Source organism: Hippopotamus amphibius, chromosome 2, assembly GCF_030028045.1.
Source record: "Hippopotamus amphibius kiboko isolate mHipAmp2 chromosome 2, mHipAmp2.hap2, whole genome shotgun sequence".
Taxonomy (NCBI): domain Eukaryota; kingdom Metazoa; phylum Chordata; class Mammalia; order Artiodactyla; family Hippopotamidae; genus Hippopotamus; species Hippopotamus amphibius.
In genome coordinates, this window is record NC_080187.1 from 35,521,493 (window position 1) to 35,549,107 (window position 27,615).

General features: G+C 45.2%; 1 protein-coding gene across 1 annotated transcript in view; it reads right to left on the reverse strand.

Annotated features, from left to right (window-relative positions):
* Positions 1 to 4,074: 4,074 nt before the first annotated feature.
* CCDC180 (coiled-coil domain containing 180) overlaps positions 4,075 to 27,615 on the reverse strand; it is a 70,516-nt gene continuing 46,975 nt past the window's right edge. The window contains 7 exon segments of the mRNA XM_057724349.1: positions 4,075 to 4,234; positions 5,443 to 5,578; positions 6,473 to 6,578; positions 9,082 to 9,193; positions 9,689 to 9,826; positions 10,403 to 10,563; positions 26,738 to 26,879. Coding sequence (XP_057580332.1) covers positions 4,103 to 4,234; positions 5,443 to 5,578; positions 6,473 to 6,578; positions 9,082 to 9,193; positions 9,689 to 9,826; positions 10,403 to 10,563; positions 26,738 to 26,879 — 927 coding nt within the window. The 3' untranslated portion in view covers positions 4,075 to 4,102.

The following is a 27,615-nucleotide window of genomic DNA, read 5'->3' on the forward strand; positions in this document are numbered from 1 at the left end:
ACTTGACCTCCTGTTACTAGCATTCATCTCCATAGACTGGGTTGGTAAAAATCAAGAAAAGTGGGCTCCCAAATTCTCCCATTTAATCATTAAGCAGCCAAGCACCTGTTTCGGGTGCTCTGTGGGGCCAGGTGCAGTGCTGAAGGTGACTGAGTGGTCTCTGCCTGCCAGGAGCTCACAGTCTGGAGGGGAGATTGACAAGAGCATGAAACCACGGACATATGAAAGGAGAGAGCAAGTGCCCTGCCTGAAATGAAGCAGGGTTCTGTGAGGGAGGACACGGGAGTCACTGGGTAGGAGAGCCTGAAAGGCCTCTGTGGGGTGACACTTGTTGGGACCGGATGACAAGAGGGAGAAAGCACCAGTGGGGCAGAGACTGGCAGGCAGAAGTGAGTTTGGCCAGAAGGGGTAGGGAGGCAGCGATGCAGCTGGAGGGAGCCCGGGGTGGGGGAGCAGGGCAAGGGGAGGAGGGCAGGGCCAGAGCACGCGGCCCACAGACTGTGTTAGCTGTCTGTTCCTCTCTGACAACATTGCTCTGAAATTGAGCACCTTGAAACTACAACTATTTAATCTCTCACAATTTGTGTGGCCCAGGAATCTGTTCACAGCTTAGCTGTGTTGCTCTGCTTCAAGGTGTCTCACAGGCAGGTGCTGTGGGTTCATCTGGGTTCAGCTTGGGGAGGATTTGCTCCCAAGTTCATTCACAGGCTGCAGGATTCTGTTTGGACTGAGAGCCTGCGTTCTTTTCTGTCTGTTGGCCTGGGTGCTCCCTCGGTTGTCTCCTGGGTGACAACTACTCAGGGTAGCTCATAACGTGGGCGCTTGCTTCCCCAGATCCAGAGATATGACAGAGAGAAAGAGAGGGGGGCAGGGGGCGGTGAACAGGAGGGAGGCAAGGAGGGAGGGAGGCAGAGGGAACACAGGAGAGAACAGGTAAAAGGGAAGGGACAGACTTTTTGTCACTAAATCTTGGACGTGACCTCCCGTCACTTCTGCTGTATCCTGCAGGTCACAAGCCAGTCACTAACCACTTAGTAGTTGCACGAGGAGTGGAGCTTCCTGGCTGGGACATGGAACACAGGCTGTGCCCCCTGGGGATGCCCAGGGAGGCGTGTTCAGCAGGCTCACCCCAAGACTGGGGAAAGTGGCCACATTTTGAAAATGGCTCGATGATGAAAAGTGTAGCCCCACTCATCATTAGAAAAGTAAGACTAGATGAACTAGATGTCATTTCTCATCTGCTGAAGCAGCAAAAAGATTTCCCCCAAAGCTCCTGAAACTAGAACACTTGATGTGGACGAGGGAGATGGGCACTGAATCCTCAGTGGTGGGAAGGACCATTGACTCTTCTCCTGGAGGGTGACTTGTGCTGTGTCCCCAGATGCCCTCTCCTTTGACTCAGGGAGTCTACTTCTAGAAACCAGAGGCAACGACTAGAGATGTGCACAGAGTCCATGTGGGTGGAGGCCTTGTTTCTAAGAGCCCCACACAGGACACCCCTTTGTCCAACAGAGGGGATCTGGCTCCTCTGGCAGTGGGACACTGCAGACAAGACCCCTTAGTAGGCCATTAACTGAGTTAGTGGTTTATGTTAGGGTCAAAAGCAGCAACTAGAAAACCCACCACACACCAACAAACCAGAAAAGAAAAATATTAGAGAGCGGCCTTCCCAGTAAAGGTGAGTGTTGTTTCGTGACTTTGTCTCAGCTGTGGGAGTGTGAGGGCACTGCCAGCACGTGAAGTCCATTCCACACAGACAGCAAAGGATGAGAGGGTATACCCAGTCGAAATTTAAAAACCAGTTTGCATAAGTGAATGCATATTTTGATTCCATTTGGCAAATGTAACGCATGCGTATGGAAAATGGTGTGGCTGTCTCTGGATGCCAGGATTTTTATAGTCTTCATGTTGCTTGTTTGGTCCTTTTTTTTTTCTTTTTATAACGAATATCTGTTCCTTTTGCAGAACAATGAAAGGCAGCATGTGGAGGGTGAAACAAGGAAAGAATGGTCACTTGCTTTTGCGCTGACGCCTCAGCCTTGTGGCCTCAGTGCACAAAGGCAGGCCCCGCTCAGCAAACGGGGCCTCCCGGGGTGCAGCGGGCTGGGAGGGTGGAGTCTGTGCCCCCACTGGGCAGGTGATGGGCAGGTGAGGGACCTGCCCTCAGAGGGGCACGCAGCACTGAGGGGCCCGCCCAGGCCTCCCAATTCTGCCCTCCTTCTGCTCCCCGGACTGCCACTGTTCGTAGGCTCTGTCTGGGCTGCGGTGGGCCCCCAATACCTGCCCCGGCCTTGCATCCCCCTCCAGGCTGTCCTACCACAGCAGGCGTGCTTCCTCCAGCCTTCCCTGCCCCCTGGGACCTCGCCCAGATGAAGGAGGTGGAGAGCGACTGACCACAGGCTGCCCAGTGCCCAGCAGGAGGGGGTAGCAGGTGCAGAGACTCTGAGGTTGGCAGAGGAGAGGGGTCGCAGCCCTCATGTTGCTGGGTGCTTTCCTACTTACAAAGCACCTGGGTGCACTCACCATTCACTCCAGGCTGAGTTTCAGGGGCGGTCAGAGCTGGGCTTGGAACCCTGGCTGCAGTGCTCTCCTGCTGAGTGACTTTGGAGGTATCTTCATTTCTCTGAGTTTCAGCCTCTTTATTTACAAACTAGGGGTTACATGGTGACTGCCACCTGTCCCTAGCAGGACTGAATTAGCTCGTGTACTTGCAGAGTACGCTGCAAGCTGGAAAGAGCTATGCAGATGTGACTCGCTGCTCTGAGGAAAGAGGGCGCCGTGGCAGAGTGGTGCAAAGGGGCCTGGCTTTAGGTGTGGGAAACCTGAGGTGGTGACGCTTCTGATGATGCGCTCATATCCCCTGGGCCCCATATCCCCTTGGCTCACCTGCAGCTGGGGAGCTGGTCTCCAACCAGTATCCCTTGAGACCCCCGCTCCTGCCTGAAGTGGGGTCTGGCACCACGGGAGGCTCCTGTCCCAAACGCTGACACAAGGGGCAGTGTGGCAGCATGAACGCTGGGCAGCCCCACCTGCGTGGACAGAGTCAGGCCAGCTGGGAGGCTGCTGTCCAGCGAGGCAGAGCCTGCTCACCCACGGCGGGGGCCTCTCCTCAAAGCTTTCAGCGGCTTTTCTCCCTCTAGGCTCCCTTTCCCTATGTCCCCCGCGTGCTTCTTGGAATCATCTCCGAAACAAACGACTTGCCTCCCAGTCCTTGTCCAGTTTGGGGGAACCTGAGCTCTGCTGAGGTTCTGCACTGGCTGCGTCACTTTGAGCAGGTTGCCTTGACCTTCTGGACTTGAGTTTCCACAACTGTAAAATGCAGGCAACACCTACCTCATCAAGCCGTTAAGAGATAAAGCACATGGAAACTCAAACTGAGGCAACGTTAATATTCCAACTGTGTAGGGGCAGCAGAAGCTCAGGGAGTGGAGGAAGGAATGTGAGCCGCCTGTCCAAAGGGCACAGAGAGCTACTGACAAGTGAGACCTGGCACAGTGAGGCCGTGTTGCAATCAAAGAAGACAAAGTTAACAAGAAAGACAGCGGGGTGCACGTTTCCAAAGAGAGTGATCTGAGTCTCACAGGACTAAAGAGACCCTTAGAAAACTTAAGGAGGCCTAGACGTCTGTCCAAATGTTATAATTGGTCAAATTGCCAGATACCCAGTCAACAATGGATGAAGTCTTTGTTGGGTCCAGGAATCAGTGAGTAGTTGCAATTAAAACTCACATTTTGTTTAATATGCAACATACTCTTTCCCATAAGTTTTAATTATTTCATTTTCCAAGATGAAGTGCTCAGCCTTTGGAATTTCTTTCCTCTGAACTATGGGTCTCTATTTTAAGCTACCCATTCCTGTTATCCACCATGCTAGCTGACCGTGTGGAACTCCCCCTTTCACCTCTGTCTTCCTCATTGGAAGTGATCTCCATGTGGGCAGGGACCACACCGTGTCCTGGTCACTGTAAGGCTACAGAGCTGGGCATAGAGTAGAGATGGAAGGGTGGGTGGAAGGGTGGGTGGATGGATGGATGGATGGATGGATAGAAGGAAGGAAGAGAAGTCCACACAAAATAAGACTTTATTAGGGGTGAGCTAGGGTATCACCAGTACAGGCCCTGGATGGTGTGCACGGAGCACTTCCAGCTGTCCCTCCAGCGCTGAGCCTCCTTCGCCTGCAGTGTGCTGTCGTCCTGGATCTTCTTCCACTCCTCTTCAAATGACGCCAAGTATTTCTGGGAGCAAAGTGGCAGGCGGCGGCCACATGAGAAAGGGCTTCTGGACTCTGTGCCCTAGAGGAATGCTGTAACCTGCTGGTGGGCAGCTTTGAACCCACTCTGGGCACTGGCGAGAGTTCCACAAGTCCTTTCTCATTTACTGTGCCCAACAGCCCATCAGGCAGGCCTGGTTGTTTTCCACATTTTATGGATTGGGAAACTAAGACTCATGGCCTTGTCTGAGGTTATTTAGCTAGAAAGAGGCTGAGCAGGGACTAGGACCCTGATCTACCTGATTCTGGACTCTGCCCTCCTTCTGAACCACTGTCCCACACTGTAGCTTCCTTGAAGCTCAGGGGTCCTGGCTTCCTTGAGAGGCTGAGCCCACTAGGCCTTGAGCCCTCACTGAACTCGGCAACACAGTTGTCCCCTCTGCCTGGGGCTTAGCCTGTGGCAGGGGAAGGGCCCACCTGCGCATTGAGGGCTCTCCAAATACCAGGGTCAGCATATCTCTGGGCAGGATGAGGCTTCTCTCTGGGGCACCAGGACCAATGGTCCACATATCTCCAGAGCCAAGAGGCCCCGCAGGTGGCCTCTGGGTGCAGCCTCCTCCTCGGGCAGGGCCCACGGGGTCTAACAGGCACTGGATTCAAATCTTGGCTCTGCCACTCTGAAGCGGCATAGGGGGGCACATTTCTTCAGGCCTCAGAGTCCTCAGCAGTAACCTCAGGACATTCTACCTTCCTCGTGGGCTTGGTACAAGGATGCAATGAGACACCTCACGGCGAGCGCAGAAACTGCAGCAGGTGCTCAGGAGCCGTCCCTCCTTCAGCCCGTGGCCACCCGCTGCTCCCATGGCCCCCGTGCCTCTGACGGCTCGGTCCCCTCGCTCTGTCTCAGCTGTGCCTGGGAAGCCTCTCCTCCCGCCCAGTCTGGGTGTGGTGTCTCTCTGCTGGGCTCGCACAGCCCCAGGGCTCACATCATCAGACCCGCGCGCGGCCCCTGGGGCGGGACACGACCTGCGGCTCACGTCCTGCCGCCTGAGGACGCGGGCTGTCCCCAGTGCTGACGCCGTGCCCTGGGGCACCCTGACGCGCGGCATCTGCGGCGTGGACCACAGGTCGGGTCTCCTGGTGATGGGAAGCCCCCGCCTCCCCAAGGCAGCCACGTGGAGCTGCCCTGCACTCCCTGGGGGGTCCCCACCCCACCCTGTCTTCTCCACTCACCAGGCAGACAGCATCTCGGGCTTCCACGGAGGCCAGGTGGCCCAGGGTTGTTTTGGCGGTGGTGATTGATGACGTTTTCCGGAGGAGAATCTTGTGTTGGATGGTGACTTCGGTGGGTTTGATTCCCGGCCACTTCCTACAAACACACATGCATGAAAAGTCCTACAGGCTTATCTTCATCATGCACAGTGCATGCTCCATCCCTGGTGAAAAATGTTAGCATTTCTTTAAAAAAAAAAGAATCATGTTTTAAACGTCTTAATTAAAAGAAAAACCCAACTAAGGATTTAACATTAAGATTCTTCAAGTTCTTTTTCACATTTTCATACAGTTTATTATTATTTCTTTTTTCAATTTTATTTATTTATTATTTTTGGGGGGGGTACACCAACTTCAATCATCTGTTTTTATACACAGTTTAAATCTATGTGCATAGACAGTCGGGTTCTGTGTGGGGAAGGGGAATCCCACATCTCTAGGTGTTTCCCTTTTCTGGGTCTTGGTTTCCTCATCGGTTGACCAGCCAGGGGGCAGTCACCAGTTCCTGGCCTGCTTTTGCTATTGTGCTATAAAAACCACTGCTGACAACTTAGCTGGGCAAATCGCTGCCTTACTTCTTGTTCCAGAGTCACATTCTTGGGGCACAGGGGACAAGCACTTTGATAGCTCTTGTCATACATGATGGACAGCTGTAGTGGATCACAGTGCCACCAACAATATGAGAACGTGCCCCACGCTGGGCACATTCTTTGGGGGCCCCTTTTGGGTCCTTATCACATGAACTAATAGCTGCTGAGCTCTTAGTATGTGCCAGGGGCACTTCAAGTACAATCTCATTGAACTTTCAATTCATAGTATCAAGTGAGGTAGTCTGCCATGTGCATTTCACAGATGAGGAAAGTGAGGCTTAGGACACAATGCCTGCCCAAGATTACCAGGTCTGTTTGACTTCGTGCTCCTAACCATTCCACGGCACCGCCCCCAGCAGATACAGGCACCTGTGGTATTCCTCCCTGCTCTCGGCTCTCACCTGCTCCCACGTTCAATGAGGGGCTTCTCACTCTCTTCCTCCAAGGAGAGTCCAGTGAGTTTCCTCCGTATTAGGATTGATGTCTTCTGTTTGGGGTGCTCCACCTCTGGCAGGCAAGAGACAGGTTACTGATGGCGGCCTCATCCACAGCCTGAGATCAAGGGGACCCCCCCGAACTTACATTTAGAGAAATAAGGGCTTGCTCCCCTCCTCCCCACCTTGGAGTCTCAGGAAGGAGGCAGAGCCCCCTCCCAAAGAGAAGCCAAATGCACCAGATTCATAGGCTGGCCGTGGAGATGGCAGGGGGGGTCGAAGCTGAAGGATGCGAGGTGTGGTTTGGGTGCGGTCCCCAGCTCCAAAGCCCCAAGCATGATGTTCTGACCTCCTCTCAGCTTCTGTGAGCCCCCGGATATGCTTTGTAGAGACCTCTTTGGCTTATGCTAGCTCAAAGACTTTCTAAGTCTGAACTAAGACTTTCTCCTGGAATGCACACATTCAAGGTTGTCCCTCTCATGTCCAGCTCACTGACCTGCTCTTTGATGTGGAAAGAAAGCAGATCTGCCTGTGGAGTGGGACCATCAGGCCAGAGCAGCCCTCTGCACCCTAGTCTGTGTGGATGGCACGGCCAGGCTGCTTGGCTCGGAAGCCTGAGTTACAGAACAGGAGAGGCCCCTGCAGGCCTGGTGCAGAGGGTCTCCCTGGCCCAGCAGTTCCCTCCAAGGTACTGAGGCTGCTTCCCTGCCTGGCTTCTCTGCCTGTTCTCCCTTGAGTCTGAACCGCAGTGTCTCTGCAGGCTCCACTTTCCCAAAGAGACCCCCAATACTGGAAAGTGACCAACACCTCAAAATGCATACACATTTTGACCTAGAAAGTCCACTTCTAGGAATCTGTTGCCAGGAAATAGAGAAATATGGATGCAGATGTTCCCTTCAGTACGAGTACAGGAGTAAAAAGGTGGATATGGCCCCGTGTGCATCAGCAGGCGACTGATTAGTAAAATACGATGCACAGCAACTGAAAGTGTTCAAGGAGATGGTAATTGGCGTGGCCAGTGGTGGCCCGAGGAGAAATGAGGTTACAAAAGGGCACACACCTGTGATCCATCCTCCCATCCCCCCATTGATACACACACAGGCCATGCCTGAAGGGAAACGACCGGAAGGAGGACAGCCAATGTTAAGGGTACTTATTTCTGGGTAGAAGGAGCATGTCCCTCTCTTTTTTTGTAGCTCATGTTGAATTTCTTATTTTACTACAAAAAATATTCATGGTCTTTGTGATAAAAACTTTAAGAAATAAAAGTAATGTATTTTAATTATTTAATAGATTAGTGATAAATAGATAATATTTAATGTATGATTTGAATCTTTGTATAGTTATAAAAGTAATATGCATGTTATAAAAAATTTAAACATCACCTAATGGGGGAAAAGAAAAGATTTTGGAAACCTCTCGCAGCTCCACACACCAGATGTGGTCATCGACAATCTGGTTCCTGTCTCTCAGGCTCTGCTGCTCTCATTCTCTACCTCTGTCTCTCACACAGATTCATCTACATATATGTGAGGGTGCATGTTTATATCACATGTGTTTTTTTAAATAGTATCACAGGTAAGTGTAATTGTCCCCTTGCTTTTTCATGTGACAGTATTCCCTCAGGACTTTCCAGTTGACACATAGAGACCTACTACACCCACTCGAACAGCTACACAGTATTCCCGCCTACAACTGGACCATAATTTATTTATCCAATTCACTATACATGGATATTAATGTTGTTTCCAATTTTTTGTAATTTCAAGCAGTGCTGCGAAGAATATGCTTGAAAATATATCTCTGAAAAGGTATGCAGGTATTTCTGTTGGATAAATTCCCAGGGTTAGAACAGCTGGGTCAAAGGCACCCACGCTCAGGACTTGGAGAGGTTTCTCCAAGAGAGTGGGGTGGACATACATTATATGGAGGGGCTCGGTGGTGCTGAGGCTTCCTGACAGCCTCACAAGTGCTCGCTGTCACTAAACGTAAAAGCTTTGCCAGGCTGTTGGCGAGAAATGATATCTTAATAATGTTTATATTAGCATTTCTCATCATTGGTGAAGTGAAGCATCTTTTACACTTATTGGCCTTTTGAATTGCACGTGTTTGTCTTCTGTTGTTTTTTTACAAATTTGACCTGTTAGAGTTCTTTGTAACACAAGGATATTAGGCCATTCTCTGACCAGTTAGTTATTAGGAGCATTTTTCCAGTTTGTGGTTTGTCTTTCCATCTTTTGACATTTCTCCTTGTTTTTCTTTTGGCCACAGAGAAGCGCCAGTCATTCCTTTTTGGCTTCTAGCTCTCATACTTAGGAAATATGTCCCTACCCCGTGATTATGAAAATGTTTAGCATTAAGATTTCATTGTTTATAAATAATCTTTGACTCACTTGAGATTTGCTTTTTTGGTTAAAAAAAAAAAAGAGTTTTAATAAAAACAAATGAAAATTCATCAGTGGAGAATCTGTTTTCATTCTGGTGGAGTTGGGGGAAAGCAGACCCCCCGCCCCAGGCCTATCACCCTATGTTACCAACCCCCTGGGACCAGGGCACAAGACCGGTGGTGCACATACTTGCAACTTGGACATCGTCAATGGTGACCACCTCGTCCAACTGCAGCAGGAACGTCTCAGTGAAGGCGGCCAAGCTGGCTATGAAGAAGCAGCCATGTTTTCTGGTGAGTTCCTGGAGGAAACACGGGGAGCACAGTGCTGCAGGCAGAGGAACCTGCCTCCAAAGGCAGGACAAGGGAGGATCTGGGGAGCAGCGTGTGAGGCAAGACCAGGGCCATGTGTCAACTGCGTCCGAGTTAACAGGCATCTGGTCTTCCCCCAGGAGGCCCCTCCCAAGAGGGGGTTTGGTTTGAGGATAGGAAATGAGTCTCAAATGGCCAAGGAACACACACAGACAATTTACCAAAGAGGAAATAAAACTTGACATGGATCTTGGGGGAAAAAAAGTTCTCATTACTAATTAATTTAGAAATTTAAAAATGCAAGTTAAAATGCCCAATGAAGACTATCTCCATCTATAAAACCTGCCCACTTTCACGCCCTGGTTTGGCCAGGGTGCCAACAAAGGGCCGTGCTGGGTGCTGCTGGTGGGCTGTCAGCTGGGGGGACCTCCAGAAGGCAGGGCAGCCCTCAGCGCCTAGACATGGGAGTCAGTGGCACTACTGACCTCCAGCTTCTCCCTGGTCTCCAGAATCAAGGTGTCCAAATCTTCCTGCCTTTTCTCTTCCACTTGACATAGAGACTCCATTTCTTGGAGACATGCAGGGTGTCCGAGATTTGGGTGGAGCTTCTGGGCATTTTCGTCCTTCAGACAATCCACAAATCAGTAGGTTTTTTGACTTGGTCTTGAAGTCAAGACCAAAAAGTGACTGGCCTTTGTCCTCTGCCAATTATGGCCACAACCCGACTGATGTGCGCACTGCCCTGGGTGTGTGAAGGGCCGTGGATGAGCAGAAGAGTGGTAGAGGAGGCAAGACAGGGGCATGGCGGGAGCTGATTCTGAGGGTCCGCAAGTGGGACAGCTGAGCATCTGCCCCAGAACAATCAGGGGTTTAGTCCAGTAAAACCAACAGCATCCACATCCCATGGCTCCAAGGACCATACAGATAATCATTGTCGATCTCAGTGACCACAGCCCCACAGAACCAGCTGACCCACCCGTTAAACCCAACAAGGAGTGTGTGCTGAATGCCTTCTGTGAAGGAGCTGTTGGCTCACCTCTCATCTCTCCAGTGCCTAGTGTCCCTCATCCCCATCCAACAATCCCAAGCCTGGCCCACGTCCTTCCCTGGGACTCAGTTCTGCCGATGCCCCCACCTCCATTTCTGAACTCCCAGGGCCCCTGGTCCTGGAGAGGAAGGGCTGGTCCCAGGGCCCCCACCTTCCTTCTCTCCAGCTGTTCCAAATAATTCGAGAACTGTCCCCGGATCTCTTTGGTGGAGGCACAATATTTTTTCCAGTGGTGTTCCTTGAAATTCTCCATCACCAGCCAACACACCTGGGGCAGCAGCTCCTCAAATCTCCTCATCTGGGCCCGTAATTCTGTAGGAATTGGGGGTGGGGGACCAGGGGAGCGGACTGAGCAAAGCCAAGTTGCTGAGACAATCTCTCCAACAGAGGCTCAAAGCCGCATCCCAAAGAGAAAGGCTTAGTCTACAATGTGGTAATAGCTATTCCATCAAAAGGGGTCCTGCGGTCAAACCAGTATTAAAAATACTGGATTAAACAAGTTCAAAGGACTTCTCTTCTACACTCTGCAGGACTTTCCAGTGCTTTTTAAATGCACTGCATCTTTCAGCAGTTCTGTCTCATCCATTATCTCGTCAAATATTAGCTTGACCCTAGTCTCCTCCTCTCCCTCTGGACCTCTAAATAGCTGCATGCCAGACCTACTCTTTCATCTATCTCTCTTCACCTCTCTCCTGTATTTCCATTTCTTTGTTTTTCTGTGTTGCGTTTTGGTTATTTTCTTTGGTATTAAAGCCGTTCATAATTTTAAAATTTCAATGATTTATATTTCCAATATAGAAGTCTGATTTGGTTCTCTTTCATATTTATTTGGTCATTTTAATAGTCTTTTGCTCCTTACTCATGTTTCCAATTTCCTCTTTTATTTAACTCTAAAAAACACATTATTTTATATTCTGTGTCTGATACATTCGCTATCTGAAGTCTTTACTGGTCTCATTCTGCTGTCTCATGCTCAAGGTGCCTTTTTTCTCCTGTGTGTGTGTGTGTGTGTGTGTGTGTGTTCTACAATGAACTCTTGTTTTGGGCACTTTATTTATGGGAATCCCTGCAGACCTGAATTGAAGGTGGGCTTTTCTGGAGAGGATTTGTAGCATGTCTACTTAACAAGCATCTGGGCATGACTAACTCAAAATCATTTTGCGGTAAGGTATCAGCTAGAGGTCTTATGGATGATCCACAAACACAAAATTGAATTCAGGTTTATCTAAGTGAGACTTTTGTTTTAAACACCACGTAAAGGCTGGCTTATAGTAATGGATTCTCACTGGAGTTTTTCTACTTCTTTATCCAGCGCCACGGCTTACAACAAGATAGTTTCCTTCTAGTCACTGGGAGAGGAGGGACTTGGTTTCTCTCTCATTTCCCTTACTCTGCCGATGGAGCTGTGTGGAGTCTCAGTTTTCTGTGGCTTTTGCCCTTTCAGGCTGCCCACCTTGGGTGGTCTGGGGCTTGGTCTCTGTTCCCAGTGCCCTGGAGGCCATGAGAACAGAGGCTCAGGTGGACCTGGGAGTCAGCAAAGCAAGAGCCAGAGTCACTGCTCAATTTATCTCTGAGTTCCTATTCTCACTGAATCTTGGGGCCTTGTATGTTTCTTACTTTGCAGCTAACTCATCCATGCATATAAAAGTTTATCACAGAGGAAGAATCAAGATGGCAGAGTAGGAGGACGTGCGCTCACTCCCTCTTGCAAGAGCACCGGAATTACAACTAACTGCTGAACAACCATTGACAGAAAGGCACTGGAACTCACCAAAAAAAACCACCCCACATCCAGAGACAAAGGAGAAGCCACAATGAGACAGTAGGAGGGACTCAATCGCGTTAAAATCAAATCCCATAAATGCTGGGTGGGTGACTCACAAACTGGAGAACAGTTATACCGCAGAAGTCCTGAGGGTTCTGAGCTCCACATCAGGCTTCGTAACCTGGCGGTCCAGCAACGGGAGGAGGAATCCCCAGAGAATCAGACTTTGAAAGCCAGCAGGATTTGATTGCAGGACCTCCACAGGACTGGGGGAAATGGAGACTCCACTCTTGGAGGGCACACAAAAAAGTATGCTCACCAGGACCCAGGGGGAAGGAGCAGTGACCCCATAGGAGACTGAACAAGACCTACCTGCTGGTGTTGGAGGGTTGCCTGCAGAGGTGGGGGGCAGCTGTGGCTCACAGAGGTGACAGGGGCACTGGCAGCAGGGGGTCTGAGAAGTGCTCATTGGCGTGAGCCCTTCCAGAGTCCACCATTAGCTCCACCAAAGAGCCTGTAAGCTCCAGGGCTGGGTCGCCTCAGGCCAAACGACCACCAGGGTGGGAACACGGCCCCACCCATTAGCAGACAAGCAGATTAAAGTGTCACTGAGCTCCACCCACCAAATCAGATTAAAGTTTTACTGAGCTCCACCCACCCAGCCCAACCCACCATCAGTCCATCCCATCAGGGAGTACCCACCAGCCTCCTAGACAGCTCCCTCCACAAGAGGGCAGACAGCACAATCAAGCAGTATCAGCACTATTTCATCTTGTGGAACTGAAAATCACAGCCACAGAAAGACAGAGAAAATGAAAAGGCAAAAGACTCTGTACCAGATGAAGGGACAAGATAAAACACCAAAAAAACAACTAAATGAAGAAGAGATAGGCACTCTTCCAGAAAAAGAATTCAGAATAATGATGGTGAAGATGACCCAGGACTTTGAAAAAAGATTGGCTGCAAAGATCGAAAAGTTGCAAGAAAAGTTTACCAAAGACCTAGAAGAATTAAAGAACAAATAAACAGAGATATGCAACACAATAACTGAAATGAAAAATACACTGGAAGGAACCAATAGCAGATTAACTGAGGCAGAAGGACAAATAAGTGACTTGGAAGACAGAATGGAGATAATCACAGATGCGGAAAAGAATAAAGAAAAAAGAATGAAAAGAACTGAAGACAGCCTAAGAGACCTCTGGGACAATGTTAAATGCACCAACATTCGCATTATAGGGGTCCCAAAAGGAGAAGAGAGAGAGAAAGGACCCGAGAAAATACTGTAAGAGATTATAGTTGAAAATTTCCCTAACATGGGAAAGGAAATAGCTACCCAAGTCCAGGAAGCACAGAGAGTCCCAGGCAGGATAAACCCAAGGAGAAACATGCCAAGACAAATAGTAGTCAAACTGACAAAAATTAAAGACAGAGAAAAGTTATTAAAAGCAACAAGGGAAAAATGACAAATAACATACAAGGGAACTCCCATAAGGGTAACAGCTGATTTCTCAGCAGAAACTCTGCAAGCCAGAAGAGAGCGGCATGATATATTTCAAGTGATGAAAGGGAAGAACCTACAACCAAGAATACTCTACCCAGCAAGGATCTCATTCAGATTCGAGGGAGAAATCAAAAGCTTTACAGACAAGCAACAGCGAAGAGAATTCAGCACCACCAAACCAGCCTTACAACAAATGCTAAAGGAATTTCTCTAAGCAGGAAACATAAGAGAAGAAAAGGACCCATAAAAACAAACCCAAAACAATTAAGAAAATGGTAATGGGAACATACATATCGATAATCACCTTGAATGTAAATGGACTAAATGCACCAACCAAAAGACACAGACTGGCTGAATGGATACAAAAACAAGACCCATATATATGCTGTCTACAAGAGACCCACTTCAGACCTAGGGACACATACAGACTGAAAGTGAGGGGATGGAAAAAGATATTCCATGCAAATGGAAATCAAAAAAAGCTGGAGTAGTGATACTCATATCAGATAAAATAGACTTTAAAATAAGAAATGTCACAAGAGACAAGAAAGGACACTACATAAAGATTGAGGGATCAATCCAAGAAGAGGAGATAACAATTATAAATATATATGCACCCAGTATAGGAACACCTCAATACATAAGGCAAATGCTAACAACTATGAAAGAGGAAATTGACAGTAACACAATCATAGTGGGGGACTTTAACACCCCACTTACACCAATGGACAGATCATCCACACAGAAAATTAACAAGGAAACACAAGCTTTAAATGACACAATAAATCAGCTGGATTTAATAGATATCTATAGGACATTACATCCAAAAACAGCAGATTACACATTCTTCTCAAGTGCACATGGGACATTCTCCAGGATAGATCACATTTTGGGTCATAAATCAAGCCTTGGTAAATTCAAGAAAATTGAAATTGTATCAAGCATCTTTTCTGACCACAACACTATGAGATTAGAAATCAATTACAGGAAAAAAACTGTAAAAAACACAAACACATGGAGGCTAAACAATACACTACTAAATAACCAACAGATCACTGAAGAAATGAAAGAGGAAATCAAAAAATACCTAGAGACAAATGACAATGAAAACACAATGATCCAAAACTTATGGGATGCAGCAAAGGCAGTTCTAAGAGGGAAGTTTATAGCAATACAATCCTACCTCAAGAAACAAGAAACATCCCAAATAAACAATCTAAACTTACACCTAAAGAAACTAGAGAAAGAAGAGCAAACAACACCCAAAGTGAGTAGAAGGAGAGAAATCATAAAGATCAGAGCAGAAATAAATGAAATAGAGACAAAGAAAACAATAGCAAAAATCAATAAAACTAAAAGCTGGTTCTTTGAGAAGATAAACAAAATGGATAAACCTCTAGCAAGACTCATCAAGAAAAAGAGGGAGAGGACTCAAATCAATAAAATTAGAAATGAAACAGGAGAAGTTACAATGGACACCACAGAAATAAAAAGCACCATAAGAGATTACCAGAAGCAACTATATGCCAACAAAATGGACAACCTGGAGGAAATGGACAGATTCTTAGAAAAGTATAACCTTCCAAGACTGAATCAGGAAGAAATAGAAAATATGAATAGACCAATCACGAGTAATGAAATTGTGATTAAAAATCTCCCAACAAACAAAAGTCCAGGACCAGATGGATTCACAGGTGAATTTAACCAAACATTTAGAGAAGAGCTCACACCCATCCTTCTCAAGCTCTTCCAAAACATTGCAGAGGAAAGAACACTCCCAAACTCATTTATGAGGCCACCATCACCCTGATACCAAAACCAGACAAAGATACTACAAAACACGAAAACTACAGACCAATATCACTGATGAATTTAGATGCAAAAATCCTCAACAAAATACTAGCCAACAGAATCCAACAACACATTAAAAGACTCATACACCATGATCAAGTGGGGTTTATCCCTGGAATGCAAATCAATCAATATGATACACCACATTAACAAACTGAAGGATAAAAACCACATGATCATCTCAACAGATGCAGAAAAAGCTTTTGACAAAATTCAACACCCATTTATGATTAAAAACTCTCCAGAAGGTGGGCACAGAGGGAACCTACCTCAACATAATAAAGGCCATATATGACAAACCCACAGCAAACATCATTCTCAATGGTGAAAAACTGGAAGCATTCCCTCTAAGATCAGGAACAAGACAAGGATGTCCACTCTCGCCACTACTATTCAACATAGTTTTGGAAGTCCTTGCCACAGCAATCAGAGAAGAAAAAGAAATAAAAGGAATCCAAATTGGATAAGAAGTCAAACTGTCACTGTTTGCAGATGACATGATACTATACATAGAAAATCCTAAAGATGCCACTAGAAAACTACTCAAGCTAATCAGTGAACTTGGTAAAGTTGCAGGATACAAAATTAACACACAGAAATCTCTTGCATTTCTATACACCAACAATGAAAGATCAGAAAGAGAAATTAAGGAAACAATCCCATTCACCATTGCAACAAAAAGAATAAAATACCTAGGAATAAACCTAACCAAGGAGGTAAAAGACCTGTACTCAGAAAACTATAAGACACTAATGAAAGAAATCAAAGAAGACACAAACGGATGGAGGGACATACCATGTTCTTCGATTGGAAGAATCAACATTGTGAAAATGACTATACTACCCAAAGCAATTTACAGATTCAATGCAATCCCCATCAAATTACCAATGGCATTTTTCACAGAACTAGAACAAGAAATTTTACGATTTGTATGGAAACGCAAAAGACCTCGAATAGCCAAAGCAATCTTGAGAAGGAAAGACGGAGTTGGTGGAATCAGGCTTCCTGACTTCAGGCTATACTACAAGGCTACAGTGATCAAGACAGTATGGTACTGGCACAAAAACAGAAATATAGATCAATGGAACAGGATAGAAAGTGCAGAGATAAACTACGGTCAACTAATCTATGACAAAGGAGGCAAGGATATACAATGGAGAAAAGGCAGCCTCTTCAATAAGTGGTGCTGGGAAAACTGGACAGCTACATGTAAAAGAATGAAATTAGAACACTCCTTAACACCATACACAAAAATAAACTCAAAATGGATAAAAGACCTAAATGTAAGGCCAGACACTATAAAACTCCTGGAGGAAAACATAGGAAGAACACTCTTCGACATAAATAACAGCAAGATCTTTTTTGATCCACCCCCTAGAGTAATGGAAATAAAAACAAAAATAAATAAGTGGGGAGAGAAAAAGATGGCGGCGAAGTAGAGAGACGTGGAGTGCATCCCTCTCCACAGATGCATTGGGAATGCACGGAAGGACACAGTCATTCCCACAGAGAACCAGCTGAACACCAGCAGACGGCCTCGGACACCGGAAAGGGCTGCGGAGAACCTGACATAGCCGGTAGGGAGGCATCTACGAGGGCTCAAAGAGGGTGAAGCGGCGGAGCTGTGGCAGACGGGAGGGAGTGAGAAACATACGGAGGGTCCGCAGCGCAGCTCAGCGTTCCCGGACCGAGACATCGATCCGCGGCTGAACGGAGGGTCCAGGAGCGGGAGCGTGGGAACCGGAGAGCTGGTTCAGGGGGAGAAACATTGTTGCCGGTAGGGTGACGGACCGAGAGGACAGGAGGGAGGAGGTCCGCGGAGAGGAGTGCCGATCCCTGAGAGCTGCCCGGCCATGATGGCGGCTGGAGGCTGCAGGCTCCTGGGCGGGGGGGAGGAGCCGCGCGCATAGCCTCTCTCTCTCTTTCTGCGCCTCTGCAACAGGCAGCGGAGAGACGCCCTGCGGGGCCACATAAGGCCCTCAGGGATAACAAGCACCCTCAGGCGCTCGGGCGGGGCTAGATTAAAACTCCTTGCAACGCCAGCAGCAGGGAGGCTGCCGAGAGAAAAAAAAAAAAAAAAAAAAACCAGCATCAAAAAGAAAAAACCCCGAGAGAGGCCCAACTCTAAGACTTTCTGTGTACGCCTGAGCCACCAGCGCCCTCTGCAACAGGCACCTCCAAGCCTGACTGAAGCAACAGTGCGCCACTGCTCACTCACTCCCAGGAGAAGGAGCCACTATTGCACCCTCTCCCTCCCCACACACCGAGGCTTACAGACGAACAATAAAGGAACCTCTGCTGGTCACAGAATAACGCAAAAAAAAAAAAACCCAAGGCAAGGAAAAGGACACTTACAGCTGAGACGCTAAGGAAACAGAAATAGTAGTATCAATACCTATTGAACTGGTCCATTCGGGGATCAGTTCTGGATTTTTTTTTTTTTTTCCTTTCTCTCTTTTTTTTTTTTTTTTTGATTTATTAAATACGATCTTAGCCCTAAGGGATCTACAAGTTTTACAACATAATTTTATAAGGATATTTTTTACTCTTTTTTTTTTTTTTTTTTTTTTTTGCCTTTTAAAATACTTCTATATCTAGCTAAGTTTTTGGTAGTACGGACAAAATATCTTTCATACTTTCCTTTCATCCCTTTCTTTTATACACTTCTATTCCTTTCTTTTTCTTTGCATATTTCCAACCACATTACGCTCTTCTGTTCCCCTTTCTTCCAGCCATTTTAAGTGTATTTTATCTTAACATACTTATAAGCAACACTATCGGTCTGCTCAGACTCCTTGCTCTATTCTCCAGATGATGCACTGCCTTGGTATTAATATTAGGCTTTTGTCTTTATCTTAGTTCTTAGTACAGTTGTCTAATTACATTCTGAGAATCTCCATTCTCTCTGGTGGTACTCCAGCTCATTTCTATATTTGATCCTAGCTTACAAAATCTCCCTGGATTGATGTTTGTATGTGTAGGGTGTTATTTGTTGTTTGTTTGCTTTTGCTTTTGTCTCTGATTTGTTCTGTTTCAGTTGTCAATTTCTGCTGGGTTTCTCTCTGAATATCTGATAGCACACTGGGGTTCTGTCAGGTCTTTCTAGAGCCTTATGTCCTAACGGATTCAATAATTGTGTGTCTTATACATGTATGTGTTTCCTAGACTGAATATTCGTCTAATCCAATACTTGGACATTAGTCTGAGGCTTGGACAGTCTTCTATAAACACCTCTATCACCAGGACAAGCAACCCCAAAAGCTTGGACAATCATGAGGAAACAAAGAAACACCATGCAGGCAAAGGAGCAGGAAAAAAACCCACAAGACCAAATAAATGAGGAGGAAATAGGAAAAATGCCTGAAAAAGAATTTAGAGTAATGATAGTAAAAATGATACAAAATCTCGATAACAAATTAGAGAAAGTACAAGAAACAGTTCATAAGAACTCAGAAAAACAAACAGCAATGGATAACAAAATAACTGAAATTAAAAATACTCTAGATGCTCTAACCAGCAGAATGACTGAGGCAGAAGAACGAATAAGTGAGTTGGAAGATAGAATGGAAGAAATAAACGCCACAGAGCAGGAAAAAGATAAAAAAATAAAAAGACTAGAAGACAGCCTCAGAGACCTCAGTGATAACCTTAAACGTACCAACATTCGAATTATAGGCATCCCAGAAGAAGAAGAAAACAAGAAAGGGTCTGTGAAAATATTTGAAGAGGTTATAGTGGAAAACTTCCCCAACATGGGAAAGGAAATAATGAACCAAGTCCAAGAAGCACAGAGAGTCCCATACAGAATAAACCCAAGGAGAAATACACCAAGACACATATTAATCAAACTAACGACAATTCAACACAAAGAAAAAATATTAAAAGCAGCAAGAGAAAAGCAACAAACAACATACAAGGGAAAACCCATCAGGATAACAGCTGACCTTTCTACAGAAACTCTGCAGGCCAGAAGGGAATGGCAGGATATACTGAAAGTCCTGAAAGAGAGAAACCTACAGCCAAGAATACTCTACCCAGCAAGAATCTCATTCAGATTTGAGGGAGAAATCAAAAGCTTTCCAGACAAGCAAAAGTTAAGAGAATTCAGCACCACCAAACCAGCCTTACAACAAGTGCTAAAGGAACTTCTCTAAGTAGGAAACACAAGAAAAGGAAAACACCTACAAATACAAACCCAAAACAATTAAGAAAATGGTAATTGAAACACACATGTCAATAATCACTTTAAATGTAAATGGATTAAATGCTCCAACCAAAAGACACAGACTGGCTGAATGGATACAAAAACAAGACCCTTCTATATGCTGCCTACAAGAAACCCACTTCAGACCAAGGGATACATATAGACTGAAAGTGAAGGGATGGAAAAAGATATTCCATGCAAATGGAAGTCAAAAGAAAGCTGGAGTAGCAATACTCATATCAGACAAATTAGACTTGAAAGTAAAGACTATTAAAAGAGACAAGGAAGGGCACTACATAATGATCAAGGGATCCATCCAAGAAGAACATATCACAATGGTAAATATCTATGCCCCAAATATAGGAGCACCTCAATACATAAGGCAAATGCTAACAGCTATAAAAGGGGACATCGACAGTAACACAATTATAGTGGGAGACTTGAACACCCCACTTACATCAATGGACAGATCATCCAAACAGAAAATAAATAAAGACACACAAGCTTTAAATGACACATTAGACCATCTCGACTTCATTGATATTTATAGGACATTCCATCCAAAAACGACAGACTACACTTTCTTCTCAAGTGCACACGGAACATTTTCCAGGATAGATCACATCTTGGGTCACAAATCAAACCTCAGCAAATTCAAGAAAATTGAAATCATATCAAGCATCTTCTCAGACCACAACGCCATGAGACTAGATATCAATTACAGGAAAAAAACTGCAAAAAATACAAACACATGGAGGCTAAACAATTCACTACTAAACAACCAAGGAATCACTACAGACATCAAAGAGGAAATCAAAAAGTATCTAGAAACAAATGACAACGAAAACACAACAACCCAAAACCTATGGGACGCAGCAAAAGCAGTTCTAAGAGGGAAGTTTATAGCAATACAGTCCTACCTTAAGAAACAAGAAAATGATCGAATAAACAACCTAACCTTACACCTCAAACAACTAGAGAAAGAAGAACAAAGAAACCCCAAAGTGAGCAGAAGGAAAGAAATCGTAAAGATCAGAGCAGAAATAAATGAAAAAGAAAGGAAAGAAACCATAAGAAAAATAAATAAAACTAAAAGCTGGTTCTTTGAGAAGATTAACAAAATTGATAAACCATTAGCCAGACTCATCAAGAAAAAAAGGGAGAAGATGCAAATCAACAGAATTAGAAATGAAAAAGGAGAAGTCACAACGGACACCTCAGAAATACAAAACATCATGAGAGACTACTACAAGCAACTATATGCCAATCAATTGGATAACCTGGAAGAAATGGATACATTCTTAGAAAAATACAATCTTCCAAGACTGAACCAGGAAGAAATAGAAACCATGAACAGACCAATCACAAGTACAGAAATTGAGGCAGTGATTAAAAATCTCCCAACACACAAAAGCCCAGGACCAGATGGATTCACAGGCGAATTCTATCAAACATTTCGAGAAGAGTTAACACCTATCCTTCTCAAACTCTTCCAAAATATTGCAGAAGGCGGAGCACTCCCAAACTCATTCTATGAGGCTACCATCACCCTGATACCAAAACCAGGCAAAGAGGTCACAAAAAAAGAAAACTACAGACCAATATCACTGATGAATATAGATGCAAAAATCCTCAACAAAATACTAGCTAACAGACTGCAACAGCACATTAAAAAAATCATACACCACGATCAAGTGGGGTTTATCCCTGGGATGCAAGGATTCTTCAATATACGCAAATCAATCAACGTGATACATCATATCAACAAATTGAAGGATAAAAACCATATGATCATTTCAATAGATGCAGAAAAAGCTTTTGACAAAGTTCAACATCCATTTATGATAAAAGCTCTCCAGAAAATGGGCATAGAAGGAAATTACCTCAACATCATAAAAGCCATATATGACAAACCAAAAGCCAACATTGTTCTCAATGGAGAAAAACTGGAAGAATTCCCTCTAAGAACAGGAACAAGACAAGGGTGTCCACTCTCACCACTGTTATTCAACATAGTTTTGGAAGTGTTAGCCACAGCAATCAGAGAAGAAAAAGAAATTAAAGGAATCCAAATTGGAAAAGAAGAAGTAAAATTATCACTCTTTGCAGATGACATGATACTATATATAGAAAACCCTAAAGACTCTACCAGAAAACTGCTAGCACTCATTGATGAGTTTAGTAAAGTAGCAGGATACAAAATTAATGCACAGAAATCTCTTGCATTCCTATACACTAACAACGGAAGAGCAGAAAGAGAAATTAAGGAAACTCTCCCATTCACCATTGCAACCAAAAGAATAAAATACCTAGGAATAAACCTGCCTAAGGAGGCAAAAGATCTGTATGCAGAAAACTTTAAGACATTGATGAAAGAAATCAAAGATGACATAAACAGATGGAGGGATATACCATGTTCCTGGATTGGAAGAATCAACATCGTGAAAATGACTGTACTACCCAAAGCAATTTACAGATTTAATGCAATCCCGATCAGATTACCAATGGCATTTTTCACAGAACTAGAGCAAGAAATCTTACGATTTGTATGGAAACGCAAAAGACCCCGAATAGCCAAAGCAATCTTGAGAAGGAAAAATGGAGTGGGTGGAATCAGGCTTCCTGACTTCAAACTATACTACAAGGCCATAGTGATCAAGACAGTATGGTACTGGCACAAAAATAGAAAGGAAGATCAATGGAACAGAATAGAGAACTCACAAGTAAGCCCAAACACATATGGGCACCTTATCTTTGACAAAGGAGGCACGAGTATACAATGGAAAAAAGACAGCCTCTTCAATAAGTGGTGCTGGGAAAATTGGACAGCAACATGTAAAAGAATGAAATTAGAACACTTCCTAACACCATACACAAAAATCAACTCCAAATGGATTAAAGACCTACATGTAAGGCCAGACACTATCAAACTCCTCGAGGAAAACATAGGCAGAACACTCTTTGACATACATCAAAGCAACATCCTTTTTGACCCACCTCCTAGAATCATGGAAATAAAATCAAGAATAAACAAATGGGACCTCATGAAACTTAAAAGCTTTTGCACAGCAAAAGAAACCATAAACAAGACTAAAAGGCAACCCTCAGAATGGGAAAAAATAATTGCCTATGAAACAACGGACAAAGGATTAACCTCCAAAATATACAAGCAGCTCATGCAGCTTCATACCAAAAAAGCAAATAACCCAATCCACAAATGGGCAGAAGACCTAAATAGACATTTCTCCAAAGAAGACATACAGATGGCCAACAAACACATGAAAAGATGCTCAACATCACTCATCATCAGAGAAATGCAAGTCAAAGCCACAATGAGGTATCACCTCACACCAATCAGAATGGCCATCATCACAAAGTCTGGAAACAACAAATGTTGGAGAGGGTGTGGAGAAAAGGGAACTCTCCTGCACTGTTGGTGGGACTGTAAGTTGGTACAGCCACTATGGAAAACAATTTGGAGGTTCCTTAAAAAACTACAAATAGAACTACCATATGATCCAGTAATCCCACTCCTGGGCATATACCCAAAGAAAACCATAATCCCAAAAGAAACTTGTACCATAATGTTTATTGCAGCACTCTTTACAATAGCCAGGACATGGAAGCAACCTAAATGCCCATCAACAAATGAATGGATACAGAAGATGTGGCATATATATACAATGGAATATTACTCAGCTATAAAAAGGGATGAGATGGAGCTATATGTAATGAGGTGGATAGAACTACAATCTGTCATACAGAGTGAAGTAAGTCAGAAAGAGAAAGACAAATATTGTATGCTAACTCACATATACGGAATCTAAAAATGGTACTGATGAACTCAGTGACAAGAACAGGGAAGCAGATACAGGGAATGGACTGGAGAACTCGAGGTATGGGAGGGGGCGGGGGGTGAAGGGGAAACTGAGAAGAAGCGGGAGAGTAGTACAGACATATATATACTACCAACTGTAAAATAGTCAGTGGGAAGTTGTTGTATAACAAAGGGAGTCCAACTCGAGGATGGAAGATGGCTTAGAGGACTGGGGCAGGGAGGGTGGGGGGGAATCGAGGGGGGGGCGTCAAGGAAGGGAGGGAATATGGGGATATGTGTATAAAAACAGTTGATTGAACCTGGTGTACCCCCCAAAAAAATAAAATAAAATAATAATTTTAAAAAAAAAATAAATAAATAAATAAATAAATAAATAAATAAGTGGGACCTAATGAAACTTCAAAGCTTCTGCACAGCAAAGGAAACTATAAGCAAGACCAAAAGACAACCCTTAGAATGGGAAAAAATATTTGCAAATGAATCAACAGACAAAGGATTAATCTCCAAAATATATAAACAGTTCATCCAGCTCAATATCAAAAAAACAAACAACCCAATCAAAAAATGGGCAGAAGACCTAAATAGGCATTTCTCCAAAGAAGACATATGGATGGCCAAGAAGCACATGAAAAGCTGCTCAACATCACTAATTATTAGAGAAATGCAAATCAGAACTACAAGGAGGTATCACCTCACACCGGTTAGAATGGGCATCATCAGAAAATCTACACACAGTAAATGCTGGAGAGGGTGTGGAGAAAAAGGAACGGTCTTGCATTGCTGGTGGGAATGTAAATTGATACAGCCACTATGGAAAACAGTATGGAGGTTCCTTGCAAAACTAAAAATAGAACAACCATATGATCCAGCAATCCCACTACTGGGCATATACCCAGAGAACACCATCATTCAAAAAGACACATGCACTCCAATGTTCATTGCAGCACTATTTACAATAGCCAGGACATGGAAGCAACCTAAATGTCCATCAACAGATGAATGGATAAAGAAGATGTGGTACATGCATGCAACGGAATATTACTCAGCTGTAAAAAGCAATGAAACTGGGACATTCTTAGAGACATGGATGGACCTAGAGACTGTCATACAGAGTGAAGTGAGTCAGAAAGAGAAAAACAAATATTGTATATTAACACATATATGTGGACTATAGAAAAATGGTACAAATCAACTGGTTTGCAAGGCAGAAATAGAGACACAGATATAGAGAACAAACATATGGACACCAAGTGGGGAAAGTGGGGAGGGTTGGGGGAGGAACGAATTGGGAGACTGGGATACCAAATTGTACACTCTAAATATATGCAGTTTATTTAAAAAAAAAAGTTTATCACAAAAGTGTTATATCCAGGGTTTTTACATGTTTTCAGTGGGAGAGTTGGTCAGGATACTAGACTCCCTGTAGGAAATGGAAGTCTTCATTTAATGTGAGCCATCAATCTTCCCGAGAGGGACAAAATCTGCCGCATTTCCCAAACCCATTGGACCAACGAACCTTTCTTTTGAGGAAGATCACATAGGATGGGATCCCACAGAGTGCACGTGGGAAAACTCTGAGCTACAGAAACAATTCCAGTCATTCTACAACTACAGTAATAAGAGTCATGGCTGATGACTTCCCCTGTACATGGCAGAGCTGTGCAGGGCTTAATCCTCAAAAGAGCCTTGCATGGTGGGGGTTGTCTTTGTCTCCACTTACAAGCAAGGGGAGGTGATTTGGTCAAGGTTATACAGCTGAGAGATGGAAGTGCTGGGTCTTGACCCCAGGTCTGGCTCTCCCCTAATCTTCTCCCTCTTCTACTCATGCCGCCCCTCAACCAACACAGTAGGCCTGTGATGGGCCCTCAGGTTCCCTGCCTTACAAGCAGGAATAATTAGGATTTACAACTGCATAAAACACACATGGCTGTGCACATAGAGAAATGGGCAAAGGCGGGGGGGGGGGGGATGTGGGTGTGTTTTCACAGCTCCTTTCATGTTGTTATAATAAACATAAATGGCAGGCTGTATCCTGCTTCCCTGTTTTCATGCCCCTATTCTCTGGGAGGCTGTGTCTACCAAGTTCATCAGAGCCCAAACCCAGCACAGGCCAGGCATACAGCAGGCATTTTGGAAGGATTCTTCAAATGATTAAACATAGACACACCAGATGACCCAGCAATTCCAGTCCTAATTATACACGCAAGAGAAATGAAAACATACATCCACACACAACATGGCCATGAACGTCTGCAGCATCATCCAAAATTGCCAAAAGGTGGAAACAGCCAATGTCCATCACCAAACAAATACACAAATTGTGGTGAATGCATCTGATAGAACATGATTCAGCCGCTAAAAGGGATGAGGTACTGACACATGCCACACCATGGATGAACCTTGAGAACATGCAAAGTGAAAGAAGCCAGTCATAAATGACCACACACTGCGTGATTCCAGTCATGTGAAAGCCCAGATAGGAAAATCTATGGAGACAGAAAGTAGATTAGTGGTCACTTAGTGCTGGGGATGCAATGGAGGGACAGAGGGTTCTAAAATTCATGGTAGTGATGGTTGCGCAATTCTGTGACTATATTAAAATCCACTGAATGGGGGACTTCCCTGGTCGCACAGTGGTTAAGAATCCAGCTGCCAATGCAGGGGACACGGGTTCGATCCCTGCTCCAGGAAGATCCCAAATGCCACAGAGCAACTGAGCCTGTGAGCCACAACTACTGAGCCTGTGTGCCACAACTACTGAAGCCCGCGCACCTAGAGCCCATGCTCCACAACAAGAGAAGCTACCAAAATAAGGAGCCCATACACCACAATGAAGAGTATCCCCCGCTCACCGCAACTAGAGAAAGCCTGTGTGCAGCAACGAAGACCCAATGCAGCCAATAAATAAATCAAAAATACATTTTAAAAAAAGGGCAAAAAAAAAATCCATTGAATGGGTGTAAAGTGTACAATTCAATGGATTTTAAAATATTAAAATTAAATAAACTTAAACATATTAAAATTAAATTCATTGAGTGAATATCTCAATAAAGCTGTAAAAAACATCTATTCAATGAGCAAAACATTTTTAGTGATACAAATCACCATATTTCTCAAGAAAAGTGAACTTTTTTTTTTGGCATTGCTGTTTCTCCCGTTAAATCTGATCAAAGTTTTTACCTAATTCTAAGATGTCAGCTTTTCACAAGGAGGCTCCTCTGCCTCCCCGGTGACCTCCAGGTCAGGAGGGCATCATTCAGGCCGTGAGTGGCTCTGTGCCATCCCCCTACCCCTGGCCTGTGCCCACCTGCTGGCCGCACCCACCTATGAGACAGGAGTTGTGGTACTCATCTGCCTGGCTGTGATACTCCAGGATCTTCCTGCAGATGTTCTCTGCGCACTGGTCGAAGGTTTCATACATGCAGTCGGGCCTGGTGACTGAGCGCTTCTCTTTGCGGTAAAACTCCTGCAGGAGTGGGTTGCAGTGTGGCGTCAGGTCCCTCACCAGGGGGCTCTGGCCCAGGATCCTGGCATTCTCCACCCTGCTCTCCTCACTCTTCGGCCTTCTCTAATGCTGTCCCCTATGCCGGGGACGCGCCTCCTCCCTGTCTATCCTTGTCACCACTGTCAGTATCCCAGGGTTATGCGAGGCACCCGCGAACCAATGGTAAAATTCTATGTATTCTTCAAGACTGAAATGGGTCTTCTACCACCAGGCTGAGAGCTTTCTGTGAAGCGCCAAGCTGGGCCACTAATACGGATGACCCAGAGCTCTGCTCCAGAGACTCACAGCCCAGGGGGAGACAGACAGGAGCACACAGACACTGCTATGTGGAGCGCACTGGACTGGGGCCCCGGGTCACCGCTACTACAGGCCCCCCAGACACCTGCTCACACGGCCCCACCCATCCCTCTGTGGTGCCACCGTGTCTGTCATCTTCTGCTGGGCACTGGCCTCCCAGGGACAGAGACGGGGCTTGTTCCTTTTGGCACACCCAGTATCTGACATACAGTATCCAAGAAATGGTTGGCAAAATAAATGGGTAAATGAATGGACAAGCTTTAATTTCTAGGATGAAAAACAGCACATGAGGTGAAAGAAGCTGGGTAGCTGTGGTCGTGGGGGCTGCAGCCCCCTATGCTCATCTCACCCAAAGGCCATTATCAGCAGAAGGCACGAGGTAGAGCCCCCTGGGGACGTG